Genomic DNA, 19,804 nt, shown 5'->3' with positions numbered 1-19,804 from the left:
GGTGAAAAAAATCCCCTTCCTTTTGTCTAATTCAGTTGTTTCAACAAAGAAACTTAAAGAATGCAGCAAGTTCCCTCTATTGTTTTGTAATGAAAATGGTACCCCTGGACTCATAATTTCTCGTACTGGCACGTGACAATTCAATATTCTAAAATGACAATTTAGTAACTCCACATTTATTTTGATGTAATAGGGTAAAATTTTCAAAAGAACTTGAGCAAGTTGGACTTAAAAAACAGCATTAAAATTCAATGAGATTTACAGGCAATGTCTCCTGTTAAAATATCAGTACAAACTATCCTCTGTTTTAAAACATTCTCATTATAGGCAAAATGGTCAATAGAGCAAGATAAAATTCTCCAGAAACATGCAAAGATGTATATATAATTAAGTCTATCTCTTGATCTGAAATTGGAAATATTTTCACTTGACGTATGGACAACAATTATTCTCTGATACTTTGATAATATACAATGCTGTAACAAATTCTCCTTTAAAGGGAAAGAAATTACAGTTTGAATTCATTAATGTTACCCTTATTAAAAGGTTTTTCTTACACAATAATTTTCCACATTTTGGTTCCTCTCTTTTCAGTTTCTACAGATATAAATTGTTCCCTTATATTTTAAATGAATATATTAAATGTAAAAATGAAAATTGTGTGAGATCATGCTAGCCAAGAATGATTGCAACTCTGCCATATCCTTGTAAGCTGTTAAGATTTCAGTCTCTAGTCTGGCCTAGAACTGCACAAATTGGATAAGATAAGAGCTTCTGATGCCATTGTCAGCTTGTTCCAAAGCAGAAATGAAACCAAATGGAAGAGAAAAATCAAGGTTACTAATACTTAAGGTACCAAAAGTCAAATACAGTAACTATTTAAGATGATTCACAACAACTGAGTAACCCAGCACTATGCAATCATGATGCACATGAGAACCTTCCACCTAAAAATACAAGCTTTACCACTCAAAATATAGGAGAATATTTTATTACTGGCTCTAAATAACTTGTGTCCTCTAGAGTAATTTAAAAGTTCACCTATTCAAATATGTCCCTCAATTTTGGCAGGCATGCAAAGAGAAAATAATTAAATTCTGCCATCTTGATTTTTTTTTTAATTTCCACTGCAATTCTCTTCTCTGTCCCATAAATTATTACAGGTAGTTTCAAGCCTTCCTTGGTCCACAATTATCTTCAAATTGTATTTTTCTGGAATGCTGTTTGTTTTCGTCATGAAATATGTTATTATTGCTTGTCCTAAGTATGTGTAAAAATCCTCCAGGCCCTTAAGTGGCTTTGTTTTTCAAAACGTACCTATCAAAAGCAGCAAAAAACTTTCTCTTGCTATGAACTTATATTCTCTAAGAACTACTTAGGATAACTGGTTAGAAAACTAAATATAACAAAAGTAGTGAAACAAAAAATGTTCCTCAAACAAGTTAAAGTACTATTATTAAGGAAAACTGGTATTTAGTATTTCGTTATAAAGGTGTCCTGGTTTTGGCTGGGATAGAGTTAATTTTCTTTCTAGTAGCTGGTATAGTGCTATGTTCTGGATTTAGTATGAGAAGAATGTTGATAACACACTGATGTGTTCAGCTGTTGCTAAGTAGTGTTTAGACTAAGTCAAGGATTTTTCAGCTTCTCATGCCCAGCCAGCAAGAAGGCTGGAGGGGCACAAGAAGTTGGGAGGGGACACAGCCAGGACAGCTGACCCAAACTGGCCAAAGGGGTATTCCATACCATGTGATGTCATGCCCAGTATATAAACTGGGGGAGTGGTTGGCCAGGAGGGGCAGGTCACTGCTTGGGCGTCAGTCAGCAGGTGGTAAGCAACTGCATTGTGCATCACTTGTCTTTTCATGGGTTTTATTTCTCTCTCTTTTTGTTACATTCCTTTTCATTACAATTATTATTATTTTGTTATTATTACTGTTATTATATTTTATTTTCGTTATTAAACTGTTCTTATCTCAACCCATGAGTTTTCCTTTTTTTCTTCCGATTCTCCTCCCCATCCCACTGGGAGGGGGAATGAGTGAATGAGCGGCTGAGTGGTGCTTAGTTGCTGGCTGGGGTTAAGCCACAACAAAAGGTCACTGTAAGTTGTCTCTGTTTTAGCATAAACAAAGTTTCTAGAAACTTCACTCCCTGCTGAACAGTGCCTACAAAATGTTAGCCTCTTTTGCATTTCTATGACAACTGAGAAACAGACGCATGCATTTATCCAGTCTGATTCTTTATACCAAAGTAACTACCCCAAGTAGGATCTTCTAGATAAAAGTTTAGATTTACAGCACATCACTAATAACAGGCAGTACTAATGTACATTAGTCATAAGCAATGACAGTATCAAAAGATGCATGTTTCATGCCAAGTTTACTATGTGGAAGATTTTATGGTTTCATATAACTGAAAACAGCTGATGAGCCAACACACTGATTTTAATGTAGTTTGGTACCTTCCTGTTAAAACTCCAAAGCTTTAAAAGTTTCACTGATGTAGGCTTACATAAAAATATTACAGACGAATGCCAGTCTCATCTCTATGTTACAATGAAACTCCTTATCATTCAGTATTCAGCTCTCCCAACTTATACTTTATAATAGAAAAAAAACAGAGTTAGACTCACTGGTAGCTTCTATGACATCAATTAAATGTGACACCAACTCATATATGCAAATTTTCCCTTCCTGCAGTTACGGACATTAGTTTAAAGACCATATAGCTCTCATCCACAGGGAAAAAGAAACAAACGAAAACCCAACACCCCCTCCCAAAACCACACCCAAACACCAAAAAAACCTCTAAAACCACCAAACCAAAAAACTTGAAACACCAAAAAAGCCAACCCCAAAACTAGCCCAAAGCCCAAACACCAAAAAACCCTCCCTGAAAACTCCACATACCTTAATCAAGATGACAGTTTTTAACTCATTGCCTATCTAAGGTTTCTGTCCTATGTATCCAAAGTCTGTAAGCACAAGCAAAAGAAAATTCCCTGGTTTTTTTTTTTTTTTTTTTTTAATTGGAGACTGCCCCAATTTCCTTTTCAGCACTGGGCAAGAGACTAACTTCTATATATTAGTGTATTAATATGAACAATTGCAGGACTCAAGATTACAAATTTTTGGTTTGAGTTGTGGAAGGTTTGTCCAGGAATAAGCATTTTCTCTGTGTCATTAAGCCTGTTCTAAGGGCATAAAGTTATCTACACATGTAAGATTTAACAAAATGAGGCTGATGAACACCTTAAGTTTTACCGCATAGTATGTATACAACATCAAATACATAAATAACAAAAATCACTTTGACTGCCGAGGAGTCAGTCCTTTTTCATGATGAAAGTAATAGCTATTTCAAAACATAAAATGATGTAAAACTTGTTATCAGAAGTGAACAATGTTGGAAAATAGTTACAATACAATCTCATGTTCTAACCAGCTAAGATGCAACAAGATCTTACGTTAATGTAAGTTTTCATTTCTTCACTGAAACAACCACTAGCACACTTGCTTTTACAAATATGTTTAATTAACTGGATTATTTAATTTCTTTTATCAACCTTCTATGTGTGACTACACATACATTAAAATCACACGATAAAATTGTGTATTGAAATAACAGTAATGTTTTCCCTTGAACCCACAAGAAATCAACAGTTACCCTTGCAGAACTCTCAGCCTACTAATGCTAGGAAAACTAATACAAGGATTTTTCATTTTTCATTTAAAACAAAACGTTAATTTTTTTATAGGTTATAATTAACTGGCATGGAGGGAGGGATATCTAACATCTTTGTTCAGATGCCAAGTAGGGGAGAAAATGAAAATAAAACCACCATGTAATGACTAGATACAAGTAATCCCAAATATTTGAGTTGTTCAAAATGATTTACAGCCTAAATATCAAAAAGATACCATCCTATGCTTACCTTCCCATGACATGTATGTAGAGATTGCTAAGCATGAAAAAAGGAAAAGAAAATAGGCAAGACTGTTTTTACTTCATGTTTGGTCACCTTCTGTGAGGGTAATTCAACAGAAGGAAAATCAAAGGGGCAAAAAATTCAGCAATCACTGCATTGAAAGTCAATGTAACGAACAAATACATTAGAGCAGTAATGGACAATCTTTTAGGATAACTCTCTGCAGGATGGATGACTTTACCTTCACCACTTCAGAGTGCTTGAAAGATGCATTCACTGAATTAGATGAGGTGTGCAAAAATTGTAGTGACAGATGCCATATGAGTACCTACACAAACATAAATCATATCCACCTGGTTGAGTGAACTACAGGGCCTGAAGATGTACACTTACCTCTGTAGTTAGACAGCCACCCAAATACATTGAGACTTCAGGAACCCTCCTCCAACAGCTGAGTAACTAAGCATGCACAATAATCAGTCCTCAGATAAATGCTGAATGATCTCCACACATCACATCTATAAAAACATTTCATATCAAGACCTCAAAATACAACTTCACTTCTATAGAGTTCATTGGATTTGGACAAAAAGAAGGAAAGGGAGTTTCTTGACAGCTATGAAAATGATTATTTCCTTCAGAAAGAAGGCTAAAACCACCATCTTGAGAGTAACAATATGAATAATAAAGTATCATAGCTTTACTCACAGGACACCTTATTCTGAAATGCTCTAATCCAAGCTGACTTTTGCCATTAACATGACTGGGAAGCAATGGTTCCTTTCAGAGATGCTACAAAACAGATGACTAGGATTCCAAAGACAAATACAGGGCATAACCCAAATACCACTGCAAGCAAGAGACACCCACCCCTTATTCTGCTGGGTTTTAGAGTAAGGCAACAAAACTTGCGGAACAGAAAGTTGCCTACACTTCTTCCATTTCGAAAAGCATTCCTTAAATTCAGAAAAAGGTTAGGACCTAAGCTGTATGCACTGATAACAGTATCGAGAAAAATGAGTTTTACGTAACAGAAGTGTCTTCTTTAGGGATGTGGCATATCTTGAGATGTCTTAAGATTTATGCTTTTGCTGCTTAGATTTGCACCTCTGCAAAGTGCACTCTATAACTTTAATTCTTTCTGAATGTTAAGCTACACATGCATCCCTCTTCATGCATGTTTCAAGGGTAGAGCCTAATACAATTAACCAGGTAGTGCTCTATTTAAGCAAGCACTGCTGTAAATCTTGTAATAAAAAAAAAATCCAAGATTTGTTTCCTTTTCATTTTTTAAGTCAGTTAATTTTAACTAATGTCTGTCAGTATTTTTTGCGTATGTAGTGAGTAACTACTGCTGATCTGATTCTATTCCAATTATATATCTGTATTGCTATACACACTACCAAAACAGTAGAATCAAACCAGGGTTATTTTGTGTTGTTTTCAAATTCTGGTTATCAGAATTGTTGCAGGAAGACAAATTGAAGCCTGTGCATTTATGCTGACTTAGAGTCATAGAATTGTGTAGGTTAGAAAAGACCTTTAAGATCATCAAGTCCAACCGTAAACCTAATGCTGCCAAGACCACCACTAAACCATGTCCCTAAGCACCACATCTACACCTCTTTTAAATACCTCCACGGATGGTGACTCAACCACTTCCCTGGGCAGCCTGTTCCAATGCCTGACAACCCTTTCAATGAAGAAATTTTTCCTAATATCCAATCTAAACCTCCCCTGGCACAACTTGAGGCCATTTCCTCTTGTCCTGTCACTTGTTACTTGGGAGAAGAGACTGATACCCACCTCACTACAACCTCCTTTCAGGGAGTTGTAGAGAGAGATAAGGTCTCCCCTCAGCCTCCTCTTCTCCAGGCTAAACAACCCCAGTTCCCTCAGCCGCTCCTCACAAGACTTGTGCTCTAGACCCTTCACCAGCTTCACTGCCCTTCTTTGGATACGCTCCAGCACCTCAATGTCTTTCTTGTAGTGAGGGGCCCAAAACTGAACACAGTGTTTGAGGTCCAGACTGACCAGTGCCAAGTACAGGGGGGCAATCACTTCCCTAGTCCTGCTGGCCACACTGATACAAGCCAGGATGCCATTGGCCTTCTTGGCCACTTGGGCACGCTGCTGGCTCATATTCAGCCGGCTGTTGACCAACACCCACAGGTCCTTTTCCACCAGGCACTTTCCAGCCACTCTTCCCCAAGCCTGGAGCATTGCATGGGGTTGTTGTGACCCAAGTACAGGACCCGGCACTTGGCCTTGTTGAACCTCATACAATTGGCCTCAGCCCATTGATCCAGCCTGACCAGATCCCTCTGTAGAGCCTTCCTACCCTCGAGCAGATCAACCCTCCCTCCCAACTTGGTGTCATCCGCAAACTTACTGAGGTGTGCACTCGATCCCCTTGTCCACATCACTGATAAAGATATTAAAGAGAACTGGCCCCAGTGCTGAGCCCTGGGGAACAGCACTTGTGACCGGCCACCAACTGGATTTAACTCCATTCACTACAACTCTTCAGGCCTGGCCATCCAGCCAATTTTTTACCCAGCAAAGAATACACCCGTCCAAGCCATGAGCAGCCAGTTTCTGCAGGAGAATGCTGTGGGAAACAGTGTCAAAGGCCTTACTAAAGTCTAGGTAGACAACATCCACAGCCTTTCCCTCATTCACTAAGCGGGTCACCTTGTCATTGAAGGAGATCAGGTTAGTCAAGCAGGACCTGCTTGACTTGACTTGCTGCTGTTACAATCTGCTCCTATCCCTTTCTTGAAAATACCAGTCCATTTTAATCACATGCAGCCCTTGAACAACATAAACTTCTAAATTCCCAAGGCTGGTTAGTGACTAATTACTCATTGGACTTCTCAACTCTGCTGCCCAGTGCTGCATCTGACACAACCCATTGATTGTGTCACATTTTCCCAAGTTTTCATAAGACAGTAAGTTTTCATAAGACAGTAACTCATTTTCCTTCACCTCCCCTTGCATGTGTCTTGTCACAAATAGAAACATCTTGCTTTTCATACCCCCCTACTTTGCCCTCTATCCGTTTTGGTCTTCTCTGGAAACTTGGTGATGTAAGTATCCTCCACTGGCAATACTTAGGAAACAATGTTTTAAACATCTTGCATAGGTTGATTCTAGTACTATTTCTTTGGACTTTATGGTCAAATGAAAAATACAGTCAAAGAGAAATAAAAGCATTTGGCATTAGATATTAACAGACTGAAAGGCATTTGCCACAGTCAGTGCAAGTTTCAAGAAATAATTTTAAAACAAGGGATTGAATCTGAGAGGATTCTAGCTATGTCTGAGGATGTGTAAAGAGTCAAATTCACATGAGTAGAGACAAAAATCCAGATAAAGAGAATCATTAGAGTTATTCAGTCACATGTAACTACGTCTGTTGTATTTAAAAAGCGGCATGACAAGATTTGTTGACATTAACAAAAAAAGGATGAATTACTTGACATGTGGCAATGAAACTGCAGATACTGCTTAAAGTATCAGAAACTCAATAAAATTGCCTACTTAAAATAGGGATGTATGAAAAATAAGATTAGACAGCATTTGAAACTGAAGTGATGTGCAAAAAGCTAGCAGACAGAATTACTGGAGATGTCAGTCAGGATGCACATGAGGGATAGTTATGTCATTCATAACAGTAAAACCTGACTGTGAAGTCAACTCCAGCCAAGCTGTTGCACAACAAATTGTTTCTGCCCGATTTGTGATTGAGCAGAAATACTGAAGCAGCATCAGAAGTCATTCTCACAGCCTAGGAAACATCGCCCTTCATGCTAGTTAATTCTTCTCTCGTGCTAGTTACTTTTTCAGGCATTCAGTGTGTATATTAGCTCAGAACTGCATTGCTCTCACTGAGAAGGGAATCAATGTGAATATGGCAGATCACTACCTCACTTCAAACAAGCTTTAGTCACGTATAACAATTGTTCTCCAGCCCCACTATCAGCTCCCAGTCTGCAACTAGTGCTTCTTCTCAGCAAATAAGCTCCAATTTCTCCTCTCCTTCCCTGGCTAACTGCAGAAGCAGAACTAAAAACATGAGAGAATGACCAATTAATTTCCTGGGTAGGAATGGTTCTGCCATAAAACAGGCATCCAGAGTCAATCATTTTTATAGCATGTTGCCAACCCCTTCTGTTTGAGAAACTGTCTTCACCATAGCAAGAAAGACCATATACCAGATCTGTAAGTATCCATACATACAAACACATATATATATACATTCATAGTTACTTCAAATAAGCCACCTCTAGGTGTGATGGGTAAAGCTTCCACAAGCTAATTGAGGATTCTTGGTTTGCAGACATCCTAGGTTACGTGTTCAGAAAGTACAATGACAACACTGTAGGCAATCCAGACACAAATGAAGTCTCCTTCTTTAATGCATGAAGTACTTATACTAGTAAGAATCCACACATTAAACTAAAGTCAAAAGGCAAGTCACATCCTATTCAGAACTAAGCACTGATGTTAAAGAGGTGCAATGTAATGCACAACTTTCATTTCAGCCTTTCAAAATGTCATTTTTAATATGATTTTCACTAGACTTGTTTAAGTAAACTGCTCTGAGTAAGGGGTGGAGTCTTGTTACACAGATCAGACAATGAATTGTGATTCAGACAGTATCAGAATTCATTTCTCAGTTCAATCCTTCTTTCAAGGTAAAGAAATAAGTTACTGGACTATAACATACGACTTAAACAGAAGTACCAATTGATCTCACATTGCCTTTCTACTCCTTGCACAGCTGGGCAGCAGAAGCAGTTATAAAATTACAGTGAGAAAAGCCAATTCAAATCCCTTTTTAACCCTTTATTTCTAGTCCTGTGGGAGCAACAAAATCATTTTACAGTTACAATAGAGACAGCCCTCAGAGCCGGTTGTGTAATTCTTCCTCATTAAAGTCAAAGTATTCTCACAGTATATGGTCAGTATGTAGTTGCTTCTTTTACTGCACAATGGTATCAGTGGGTTACCAGATTCTCTCCGCCTCCCTTGCTCCCAATTTGACAGCCAAATTCCTTTTACTATTATTTTCTGTTCAGGTTCCTACTGAACCACATCCCTAGGAACTTCTCTGTCAGGTTCCAGTAAACTATGATTCCCTTCCAACCTCTTCCAGAAACATATATTTTAGCTGCCAGATGCAAAAAAAAAAAAAAAAGCCTCAGCAACTAAGTAGTTGATCAAGCTTAGAGTTCAATGCTGAGAAGCACTGTCAAGCTGAGAAGTTCAATGCTTAGAAGCTACTGAGAAGTAGCTTTTCTGATCCTTGCTTAAGTTCCTGATGTTATCCACCTTTCTCCTTTGTTGCCAAAACTTTCTAGCCTGCTGACATCTAGCTTTTCTGATCTCCTTTATGAGGAAATTATTTTGCTAGGGGAGATAAGTTGTACCTCTTAGTGAAGACGGATAATGAATAATTAACGTTTCATCTTTTCTCCACTTTCACCCAGCTGTCAAAACTGCTAACTGTAACACTTCTTCATATTAAAACACAATGTATCATAAAAGCATGAAATTTGAACATAAATGTTTCTTCTCGGTTCCAAAATTGTTAAGCATACTCTTTCACAAAACTCAGCCTGTTCCATGAATATGATCCTAAAACTGCTTATAAAAATTTCCGTTTATTTGCATGAATGCTCATTATGATACTTGTTTACGTACTGAGTCAAAGGAAAAGGTAATGCTAGACTTTCTATATTGAATATGCCATGAAAGCCTCATATTGAATGATAAATAAACAATATTAAAATAAAGCCAGACGTAAAGTGACAGCATATCTATAGTGAGTGTTAAAAATCTTTCTTCCTTTTCACAGTAAAACACCATGTGTGTGTGTGGTCCTAACAACACCTTACTGACCTGTTTTTTGCAGGTGATCTCTAGCCAGCTCAAATAAACGCATATGCATGTTTGTGATGGGGTTAAAGGAGCCACAAGCTAGAAGAATGAGAGGTGTCCTGCTCATCATTCTGACATCAAAACATTAAAACACCACCCTAAACAAAAAAAAAAAAATAAATTATTAAAATAAAAGACAAACTTGACAAAGAGCATTCTGCTCCTTGTTCCTCAAACTAAAAGGAGCACTGTTTTCAGAACTGTCTGTTCACGGAATGCTAGTAAAGTATCAGAAGATCAGTCCTCTGTATCATCACAGCATACAGGAAGTACTAGCTCAGAAACACACGTGTTCTTTGATATTAATTAGGAGAGCATCAGCAAATTCTGTTTCCCCACATACAGAGAGGGCTAGAAAGTATTTCTAGAAATTCGTATTGTTGCCATTACTAAAAACTGTCAGTTTTTTTACAGGTTTTTTATTTTTAACCCGCTTTTGTCAGAAAACAAGGTTTCATTCTGTCTGCCAACCCTCTATTAGTAACTTTGGTATCTGTAGGCCTGCTACAAAAGCAGATTTTTTTTTTTTAGGTAAGTTCTTACAATGGACCTTTGCAACATATGACAAAACCCCACATGCAACACCCACACCTACAGGTCTGACTTACTTCCTTAGAGGCGGGCAGGAAGCAGCTGGTGGCCAGCCAGCCAGCCAGCAAACACTTCTAGCCAGATTATCAGCAACTGCCTGTACCGTTTTTTTGTTGGATGGCAGAGCAAGTGATGGTGGATCAACAACAGGGAACAGCAGGGAGGAGAAACTAGCTGTTACAGGAAAACACTGGGGACATTAAAAAGCTATGAATAGTGTGAATGGGTGGGGAGCAATGCTGTTAGGAACCCTGCAGGTGCATTTACAAACAACCCTTACATAATTTAGTTAAAATGTCAGTCATCTCAATAAAAATGCAGCAGAAATCAGTTTAAGTTAGTCACTGTGCTTGGAGCTACTTATTTGCATAGCTCTTTTTACAAGTGATCCAGAATATATGGGGCATGATAAAAACAGTTGTGTCCCACATACATATCTGTGAATCTGATTTTTAGATAGGCCTCTCTTCTTTTGCTAGGATTTGAAATCCCTACAATGCTCACACCCATATAATCATACATACATCATTCTCTTCCCTTCCCCTGGCCTCCAGCCCTCTCCATCAAGTGTAACAGTCTTCCTGCAGAAGAGACTTGCATCCCAAACTTCAGAAGTCAGTCTTGGGTTAACAGACCAAATCCAGTACGGATTCTGTGCTCTGTTTAGCCAAATCCTATTCTCCATCTGCAGTGTACCAAAGCACTGTAGCTCCGAGCCTACCTCTTGCTGTTTCCAGTCCTTATATTACCTTATTTTTTTTCCCTTTTCTTACTTAGAAAAATTTAACAATAATGGTTAAATCAATGTCAAGTTGATGTTTTATAGCTGCCAACTCTATCAGTTCATTTACAGAGGATTTATAACGTTAGGACTGTACCATTTAACAGCATTGAGTGCACCTAGCAACAAGTTTTAATATTTCCACTTGTGACATGTTGGCAGCTGGCAAATATTTTATAAAGAAAATTCTTTGAAGCGTATGTGCTACCTGTACCTTGACCATCTAGTACTGAATATACAAATAAAGATTCTTTTATAATGTTTTTATTTTACTTTACTGATTTCTCGTATCTCCCATCATAGTAAGGGAGCTATACTGGGGCAGAAAAGACTCACTGGCTGTAGAACCGTTGAAAGTTAGGGACAATTTTATGGTCTACAATTATAGCAGTCGTAGGAAGCACATTTCACAGCACTCCCTCTCTCCTCTGATTTACTATCCCTGTATAGACACTAACAAACTCATATGTGAAAACTGTGTGCAAACTTCACAGGTTCTTTATTCAGAGAAATCAAACTCAAAGTGTTCTTTTGTTCAATATCAGCAATTTTGTAAATGTATCTTCATTGCATGGGGAGAGGTCTTTTTGCCTTGAAACAGGTAGCAAAACAGTAGTACCTGTAATTAACTGAAAAAGAAATCATTGCTAGACCATCTAAGTGTTCTCCTATAGTCCCAACTTTTTGCTAGATAAATTCTGTTGCCACAGATTAGTCAATGCTGAACTCTCAATGACAAATCAATTCCAGACTAAGAATTTTCTAGAAACAGAAACTTTTTACAGTCATAACTACAATGATGTTGCTCAGCATTCAGCCCTGCAAACAGGCTTATACAATCTTATATGACAACCTAAACCCAATGACACAGTCATATAACCTTACCTAACTGCCAAGCAGTATCAGTCAGCACCTCACTCAAACAAGTACGTGTTCAGAGGGAAAAACACATACTCATTCTTCCCTATTACATGTTATCAATAGCATCTCTAGCTCTTACATCTGCTAGTTGATGGCTCTGATATGCTCTCTTCTGTTCTGATGAAGTGTAGTTTAAATTTCCTTTGCTGTTCTTTTCTTTGCCATCTTGAAAGTTATAAACTGAATGATTTCTTTTGGTTTTTAAAAAAAGCTTTTAATTATATAGATGTCTCTTATTTCTCACCTGAAACAGATGTGTTGGATGGTTTGATTGCAGCTCTTATTCATTTGTACCTCAGAGACTCTAGGGAAACACTTCAACCTGTGGTTCTTAATGATAACCAGACAGTACTGCTAATGGAAACTCTAAAACCAAACCAAAACAACAATAACAACAAAAAAGACAAAAAGAAAAAAAATTCAAACCAAGAATGTACTAATAGTAAACATGTAGTAAAGAAGCATTTCAAAAGATGTTTTTATACATATATACACCCCTCACCATATATAAGAAATATCTATATATGTAAATAAAAATCAAAACAGTAGCATTTTTACTCCTATTTTCCCCAATGTAGTGTATCCTAAACTTATTCAATGGGTATAATACAACTTTTAAGATTTTAAACAAAACTTCCTGATTCAGCTGCTATCTTGGCTGGTATTAATTAACTGTTTAAAGTCATTAGAACACCACCCAGAATAACAGAAAAAAAGAGAGTTGACTGATTTTTTCAGCTAAGCTCTCTTGAGAAATCAGAGAGAAAACTTTAAACACAGAACTTTAAACCGGGGAGAAAGCTTCTTGACCTGTTCATCTTATGTGACGCAGTGGTAGTCACACTTCCTTTAAGTGCTACAGCATCCCAGTGTTCCTACAATTACAGGCTTCTACAAACATTCAGTTCAAAGTCATATACATTTTACCTACACACATGAAACAGACTGTCCTTAACTAGTTTCACCAACTGAATGCAAATTACAAACAAGTAGGTGACCATGCTGTTATCAGGCATTTACTGAGTGTGCACATTGTGCCAGGGGAATACATTTCTATTTCATGTGTTCCATAAAAATAAGCCAATAAGCCAGTCCTGAATACTTAATAAATTATCTTTCTTGCCAAATGGCCTACAGACCAAGAAAGCAGTAGTTTCTGCATCAGTTTAAATATGCTAATACCAATTTGCACCTATTAGTTGCTATATGTTTGCAAAAAGTCACACAAGTGTAACATCAATAATGTACTTTGTTAAATAAATAATCTGTGATTAATTTGTCCGCTAGCAATTGTCCCTATACAATGCATACTCCATTAATGGCACCCCATAAAACACAGAAGTGTTTCCTCCTATTGCTGCTCCCAAGTCTAGCTAAAATATGAAGTACTTTTGAAGAAGTTGTGCATGGATAATTCAACTGTTAATCCAGTCTTGTTGCAAGGCTGTAAAAAGAAATTCCAATTAAGTCAAACATGTATCTTGATCTCCAACAGGAAAGGAGAATTAAAAATGGACAATGCACATAGACTGGGATGGGAAGAAAGGCCAGAGTTTGACATCTAAAAGAGGGTTGCAACCAAGAAAGAAAATTTTCTCTCTGGGTTTTCCTCGGTACCCAACTTTTAGGAGTGTTGCAATGTAACGATGTTATCAATCAGCAGAAACAGCAATTATTCAGCACTTCTAGAATTCAGGTCCTGAATCTCTGCGTTTCCACTTCCACAACTGTGAAATCACAACTAATGTTCAACTATTTCAGAGACTGGACCTGGCTTCACACATACCTTAATTGAAGTGACCACACCTGTAGATACCTTCTTCATGTTGTCTTCTCCCTAATTCTCCCTATTACATCTGTGACAAACTACTGCTTTTACGTATAAGCTACATACATGCAAGTGCTCCATAATTATTCAATGGTCATCTCAAGAATCCTCTGAGGGTGATTAATTCTATAAAGCAATCACTTTTGTACTTACGATCACTCTTGCATCAAAATATTCTACCTACCCAGGAAGTGAAAGGAAGAGAAAAACCTAGGTATAAACAGGCAGTATTTATTTTGAAGAAATTCCAATACTGATATCACCCCTATTTTAATAAACTTACTATATGCATTACAAGGAACAATGCATTGTTACACATGTGTGATTTTAGGACCTTTTCTGTCCTACCCAACAGCACTGTGTACCTTCCCAGTGTATTTAGACATTGATTAAGCACAGCTTCCAGAGAAGGAATGCAACTAAAACATCCAAGAACAGGCACTTTGTTTCACATCATTTTCTCAGCATTCTCTTATTGAGTTTATAAAGTGGTAGTGTTAACAAATCAAATTTGTTACAGGAAAAAAGCCAACCTTTTTTTTTTTTTTTACAGTCTCTCTCTCATTAGTACTAATCAGTAATTTCAGATGTTAGTGCTAAAAGAGACAAACCCCCACAACTCTGCATTTACTGCAACTGTGAAACTTTTACTCAAGAAGCAGAAATAGTAAATTGTATGGTAACATTTTATGTTGATTAGGTATTCACTACCTGGCAAACCAGTTTCAAATCCTCAGTTTCTTGAGAGAAGGGGCAGAAAATCATTGAAAAGTTACATCTGTACTCTCCTACCCGTCACCCTCCGCCCCCAACTACTGTACCTCTGAACTATCTTCATATGACTTAAGTGATTTGCTGCTGCCTTGCTTAAAAACGGCAAGATTTTAGCAGAGTCCGCTCTGCTATTCAAGTGTTTGCTGCATCAGTACCATGTCTATGTGTGCACCTCAAAGGATCAAATCAAATTCAAAGCATCTGAAATCCCACTAGAAAAAAAACCAACTGTATTTCAGAATTCCAAAGAAAATACTTACAGTGAGTTAGTGAAAAAAGTTTGGTAAAGCAAGAGATACAGATGCAGATTGAGCTATGAAAGCATTTTTTGATTGATGTGATTAATATTTTTAATAATTGCCTGTGATATTTCTACAGCAAGATTGCACCTTCTACTTTCAACTAGTTTAAAAGCATTTGACAGAAACCTTAGGAATAAGTCAGTTAACATCACTATCATCGAGCAGCATTAGTAAGATTTGTATGCTTATTTTAAGAGTATAATTGACTTGTTTTTTAAAATGTAATTATGGTTTTAAAAAGAAACAACCATGTTTGATTTTTGCAGGACAAGTCAGTAAGCTCCATAAACACATCTCCTGTTAGTTCAGCTTTTCTCCTGACATGACAGACACTGCCTTCTGTTGTACTTCTAATCAGTAAAAGATAACACATCTTTTGTCGTCTTTGTTGTCTGTCTTCAAAATTCATAAATAATGGAAGCAAGAGAAAGCACAGCTCTGACCAGAGACTGTGAAGGTTTGCTGCTTTGGAACATTGTAGGTATTGTTTTTAATGATGAAAGAGATGACTTAAAGAATAAGGTTTGAAGGAGACAAGTTACGGTATGTTCCCATTTCATGCAATAACTATGTACGGCTCCTTCTGGTGAGTGCTTCTGTGTGCTCTGCCCCGGGCACGTGTATCAACAGCCTTGGCCAAGCAGGTGTCTTTTTGTAAATGTCAGTTACCTTATGTGAGTGTCTGCAGTTTAGAAAGGTTTCAACAATATGGTACATCATGTGGCTATACATAAAAGGGCAGATACCTTCAAATGAGGAGACCACACTTAAGCTATATAAAAAAGGTTTTATGATGGAAAAATCATTATAATTTTCATTAGAAAATTCCTGCAAGTTCTTTTTCTGTTGCCTATATTCCTACAATACATCAATAACAGATGACATTACAGATGACCACAGTTAAGTTCTGCTGAAAGTCAGTAATTAGAGCCATATCTGATTAATTATCAGAAGCACAATGGAGTGCTGAGCAGTGTAGTCTGATTTATGAGCTGTTAAATTAGTAAACTGGAGGACAAGACACTGATACGTGCATGCTATGAGGCAGACGCACCCTTGAGGTAAAATTTCTGCAAAGAGCAGAAATAGACTGAATCCTAGCACAGGATAAAAGTGTTATCTCCTCCTCTGAGGGTGAATCTAGACTAATTTAGATAAAATTTAGATCTGAACAATTTCAAAGCTGCCCACATCCCTTCTTTTACTGGGCCACATCATTACCTCATATAAATTCATGTAGCTGCACTGAGCCCAGCTGAGTTACACCAGGTGACATAAAGGATGTTATGCTTGCAAGACACATTTTCAAAGTCAGAAAATAAAAAGTGCATTTTAGTAGCTGACCCAAATCATAGCAAACCACAGTACACAAATATCCCTTAAAAATATGACAGGGTATCAGATTTTCTCATGCTGTTACTAATGAGAGTCACTGCCATAACAAAAGCTACTCCAGTCAGTAAGTTCCCAGCATGTGCTGTCACTGAAATCAATCCTTCACAACAGTGACTGTATAACCCCACCTTTCACTTTAATAATGAACATAACATAAGTATCTGGGTGAGAGAAAAAATGAAAAATGTATAATCTAGGGTGATATTTTATTTGTTCATCAAAAAGTTACTCACCCCAGCCAAGAAGAATTTTACAAGGTGCACATAAATATTACACATAGCCTAATATGACACTCTAATCCTCTAAAATAGCTTTTTCAGGGCCACATGATGGATCATATTATTGTTAAATTCCAGTGACTCAGGTGCACTTCATTTCTTTGACTTTCATTGGAAAGCCATTAACAAAGTGTATGATAGGATACATGATTTTCTATCAAATTCAGCATATCAGAAGTATGAAGTTGCCCCTTCCAATTCCCACGCCAGACTTTTAGTCAGAAAATGCAAGTCCCATCACAGTTTCTAAATCAGCTTCAAAGAAACCCCCAAATCTAATCACCTCCAAGCTCACTGCAGTCTTCACCAGAGCAGCAGCTTATACAACCTTATAAAAATCATCCGGGATTTTTTACAGGTATCTGTGAAAATGGCCCAAAGCACAACAAATACTGTCTTTAGTAATGCACAGCATTCTTTTGCTTAAGGTAGAAGATCGGCTTAATTTTGTGGTACTCACCATTTTTTCCTTCAGCTTTGTCCAGGCAGCAATTTTCCCAGCAAATGGTAATAACCAAAAAGCTACCCACAGAAAAGTTACCTCGCAGAAAACTGCAGTATGTCTGTGGCCCAAATTCCAAGTGCCTTGGCAGCTAACAGAGAAAGTAGCCTCAGCAGAATTGTTTCTTCCTCTCCTGAGATTAGAATCCTTCAAATCACAGTATGATACTTCACTCTTGCAGTTTCTTTATTTCAGGCTATGTCAGTGGGGAGATTCCCTTTCCCAGAAGGGCCAAAAAGACCTCGTCATCAGTTACATCTCTGGAATCAACTTAAAACATGATTTACACTTGTTTTGTCCTTTTAACAATTTTTTTTCTTCCAAATAAAAACTAGTTCTCTGCTTTTAATTTCCATTCCCAACCATTTCTGCTCCATTGCTAAAAAGAAACTACAGTTGAAAGGCACTAAAGAAGAAAATTCACCATAAAAACTTCACAGGGACAAAGCATAAAAAATATACATAATAAAATGGCCACAGGACTCATACAGTCTGAAATACATGCTAAAATTGAATCTCCAGATAATAATGAACATGGTATTGCCTTAACTGATTTTCAAGTGCAAAAAATTTGAGCAGAGTAATTCCTTAGCACAACCTTAAAAAACAATCGTATTCTCAACACACACAAAACAGTGCCAGTGAATTCAAGTCAACTACAACATAATTTTTTAAGCCTGTGAGTTGTTGCAGGTTTGTAACTAGAATTACACAGTGGGACTCAAAAGTGTCCGGTCTCTAGAGTCTAGCCGATAAGATGTCCACAGAGATACTCCCATGATAGTATTCTGCAGGATATATTTTTCTTAATATTCTTAATCTGGACCCTCATCCTGCAAAATAATCATGCTTACAGGCTGCCTATTGCCTGAACAGAAATATGGAATTCAACAACTCGGCAACATGGAATTCAGAAACCACCACTCATGCACATCAACAGTAAACTCCCATATTGTTAACACATATATATATGTGTGTTTACTAAATATTTTGAGGTTGTCAGATTTATCTGTTGTCCTTAAACAGTAAAAATGTAAAGACAAACCACAGCATAACGCTCTTATGTTCCTTCTCTGTATTCTCTGGGAAAATCATGGAATAATCCCCATTTTGTAAAAAAGGCATTTCATTCTAACTCCCCATAAAACATTCAGCAACGCTTAGACACAGAGCTCTGTAGCAGTTTCATGTGGTTACAAAGCCAATGATACTACACTAACACAGAACTATGCAGAAAATAAGTAAAAAAAGACCAGCTTAGCAAACTACACACATTCAGTGTTTGCTGGGTAATGCAGGATCTCAGCATGCATTACACAACAGCAGTCCCTGCACCTTTTTGTAGCATTTCAACAAGGTCAAGAGAATACAATCAGCTCCTGGCATCTTCTTGTATTCACTGCAGTATGATCTTTATAATTACTTACCCAATAATCTCTAGTGATCTCTCAACATCTAACACTCAACTTCTATTCCTTATGCCCTTACTACACTAATGAATAAGCTTTTTCTTCTTCTACTGTTGTATAAACTATTATAAGTAACCAATAGTCATCCTTCTATTTGCATGTATGAGTCAGTCATTCACAAAAACCCAATATATTGATTTCTAGAAAAAGAGGATACATGCAGAACTGCAACCTAGGGTGGCTGTTTTTAAGCAAACAAACTGCTGATTTAGTGAAAGCACCAACTTGTCTGTCAAAACAAACTCTTACCAAAACTTCAAGAGTTCCTTTTGAGAAGCCATTCAGAGTGTTTTTTCGTCTATCAGCATCTTTGCAATTTTCTTACAATTAGCAAAATACATTTAGCAGAACCTAAGGCAAATCTCGTAATAGAAATACAGCTTGCGCCCAAATGGTAGATATTTAAGTGGTAAAGAATGCATCTTCAATCACTGAAATCTGTTCTTACAAAGCTGGCTTTAAAAGGTAGCAAAATAATGAAACTCCTAAAAGTACTACTGCAGAACACTCAGATGCAAAATATTGCACATATAGCAACCACAGGGTGATGCAGGATTTCCAGAACATCCAGCAAGACCAAAGTTAGAACATTGTCCTGGTTTAACCACGACAAACATCAACATCCATAATCCCACTGCTTACTTTTCTGTTTCAAAAAAGGGGTAACTGTTTGCTATCTACTGCGTTAGGAGCAACTAATTCCTGACACTGTTTCTGTAGTTAGGAAAGAACATCTCACTGGCTCTACAGTTACATGGAAGAGGTCTTCCAGCAAAGTAAAGAAAATAAAATTAAAAACTTTCTATGCATCTTTCTATGCATCAAGGTTTACCTGACCACTTCCAGGAAGCAGGAAGGAATTCTTCTGCAATATATAGAACTGCTCAGTTTGTTAACTGTATGATAGGTCTCATTTTCCTCTGAAACTTCATCTTTTAGTTACTGCCAGAGGCAAGAAACCCAACTCAACAGCTGAGGTTAACAATGAATATACAAAGCTGCTGTTTGAAACAACATGCCCTCCTGCACCAATTCAGTAGCATGCAGGTTTCCCTAAGTGTAGCATACTTGACAGTGAGGCTATTT

General features: G+C 37.3%; 1 protein-coding gene across 9 annotated transcripts in view; it reads right to left on the bottom strand.

Moving 5' to 3' along the window:
- Positions 1-19,804, bottom strand: part of NMNAT3 (nicotinamide nucleotide adenylyltransferase 3) — a 34,462-nt gene that overhangs the window by 11,590 nt on the left and 3,068 nt on the right. For 3 of the 9 annotated variants that reach the window (XM_030028283.2, XM_030028281.2, XM_030028285.2), the window contains exons 3-4: positions 12,415-12,536; positions 9,839-9,975 (exon numbers count right to left, since the gene is read on the bottom strand). In XM_030028283.2, the coding sequence (XP_029884143.1) occupies positions 9,839-9,947 (109 nt within the window). In that variant the 5' untranslated portion in view covers positions 9,948-9,975; positions 12,415-12,536. Of the gene's footprint in view, positions 1-9,838; positions 9,976-12,414; positions 17,005-17,030; positions 19,538-19,804 lie in introns of those variants that run through there. The other 6 variants (XM_030028289.2, XM_030028287.2, XM_030028290.2 and 3 more) reach the window with 4 other exon arrangements.

This window comes from Aquila chrysaetos, chromosome 10 (assembly GCF_900496995.4).
Source record: "Aquila chrysaetos chrysaetos chromosome 10, bAquChr1.4, whole genome shotgun sequence".
Taxonomy (NCBI): Eukaryota; Metazoa; Chordata; class Aves; order Accipitriformes; family Accipitridae; genus Aquila; species Aquila chrysaetos.
Note: the sequence above shows the minus strand (reverse complement) of the source record. Positions and strands in the feature narration are given on the sequence as shown.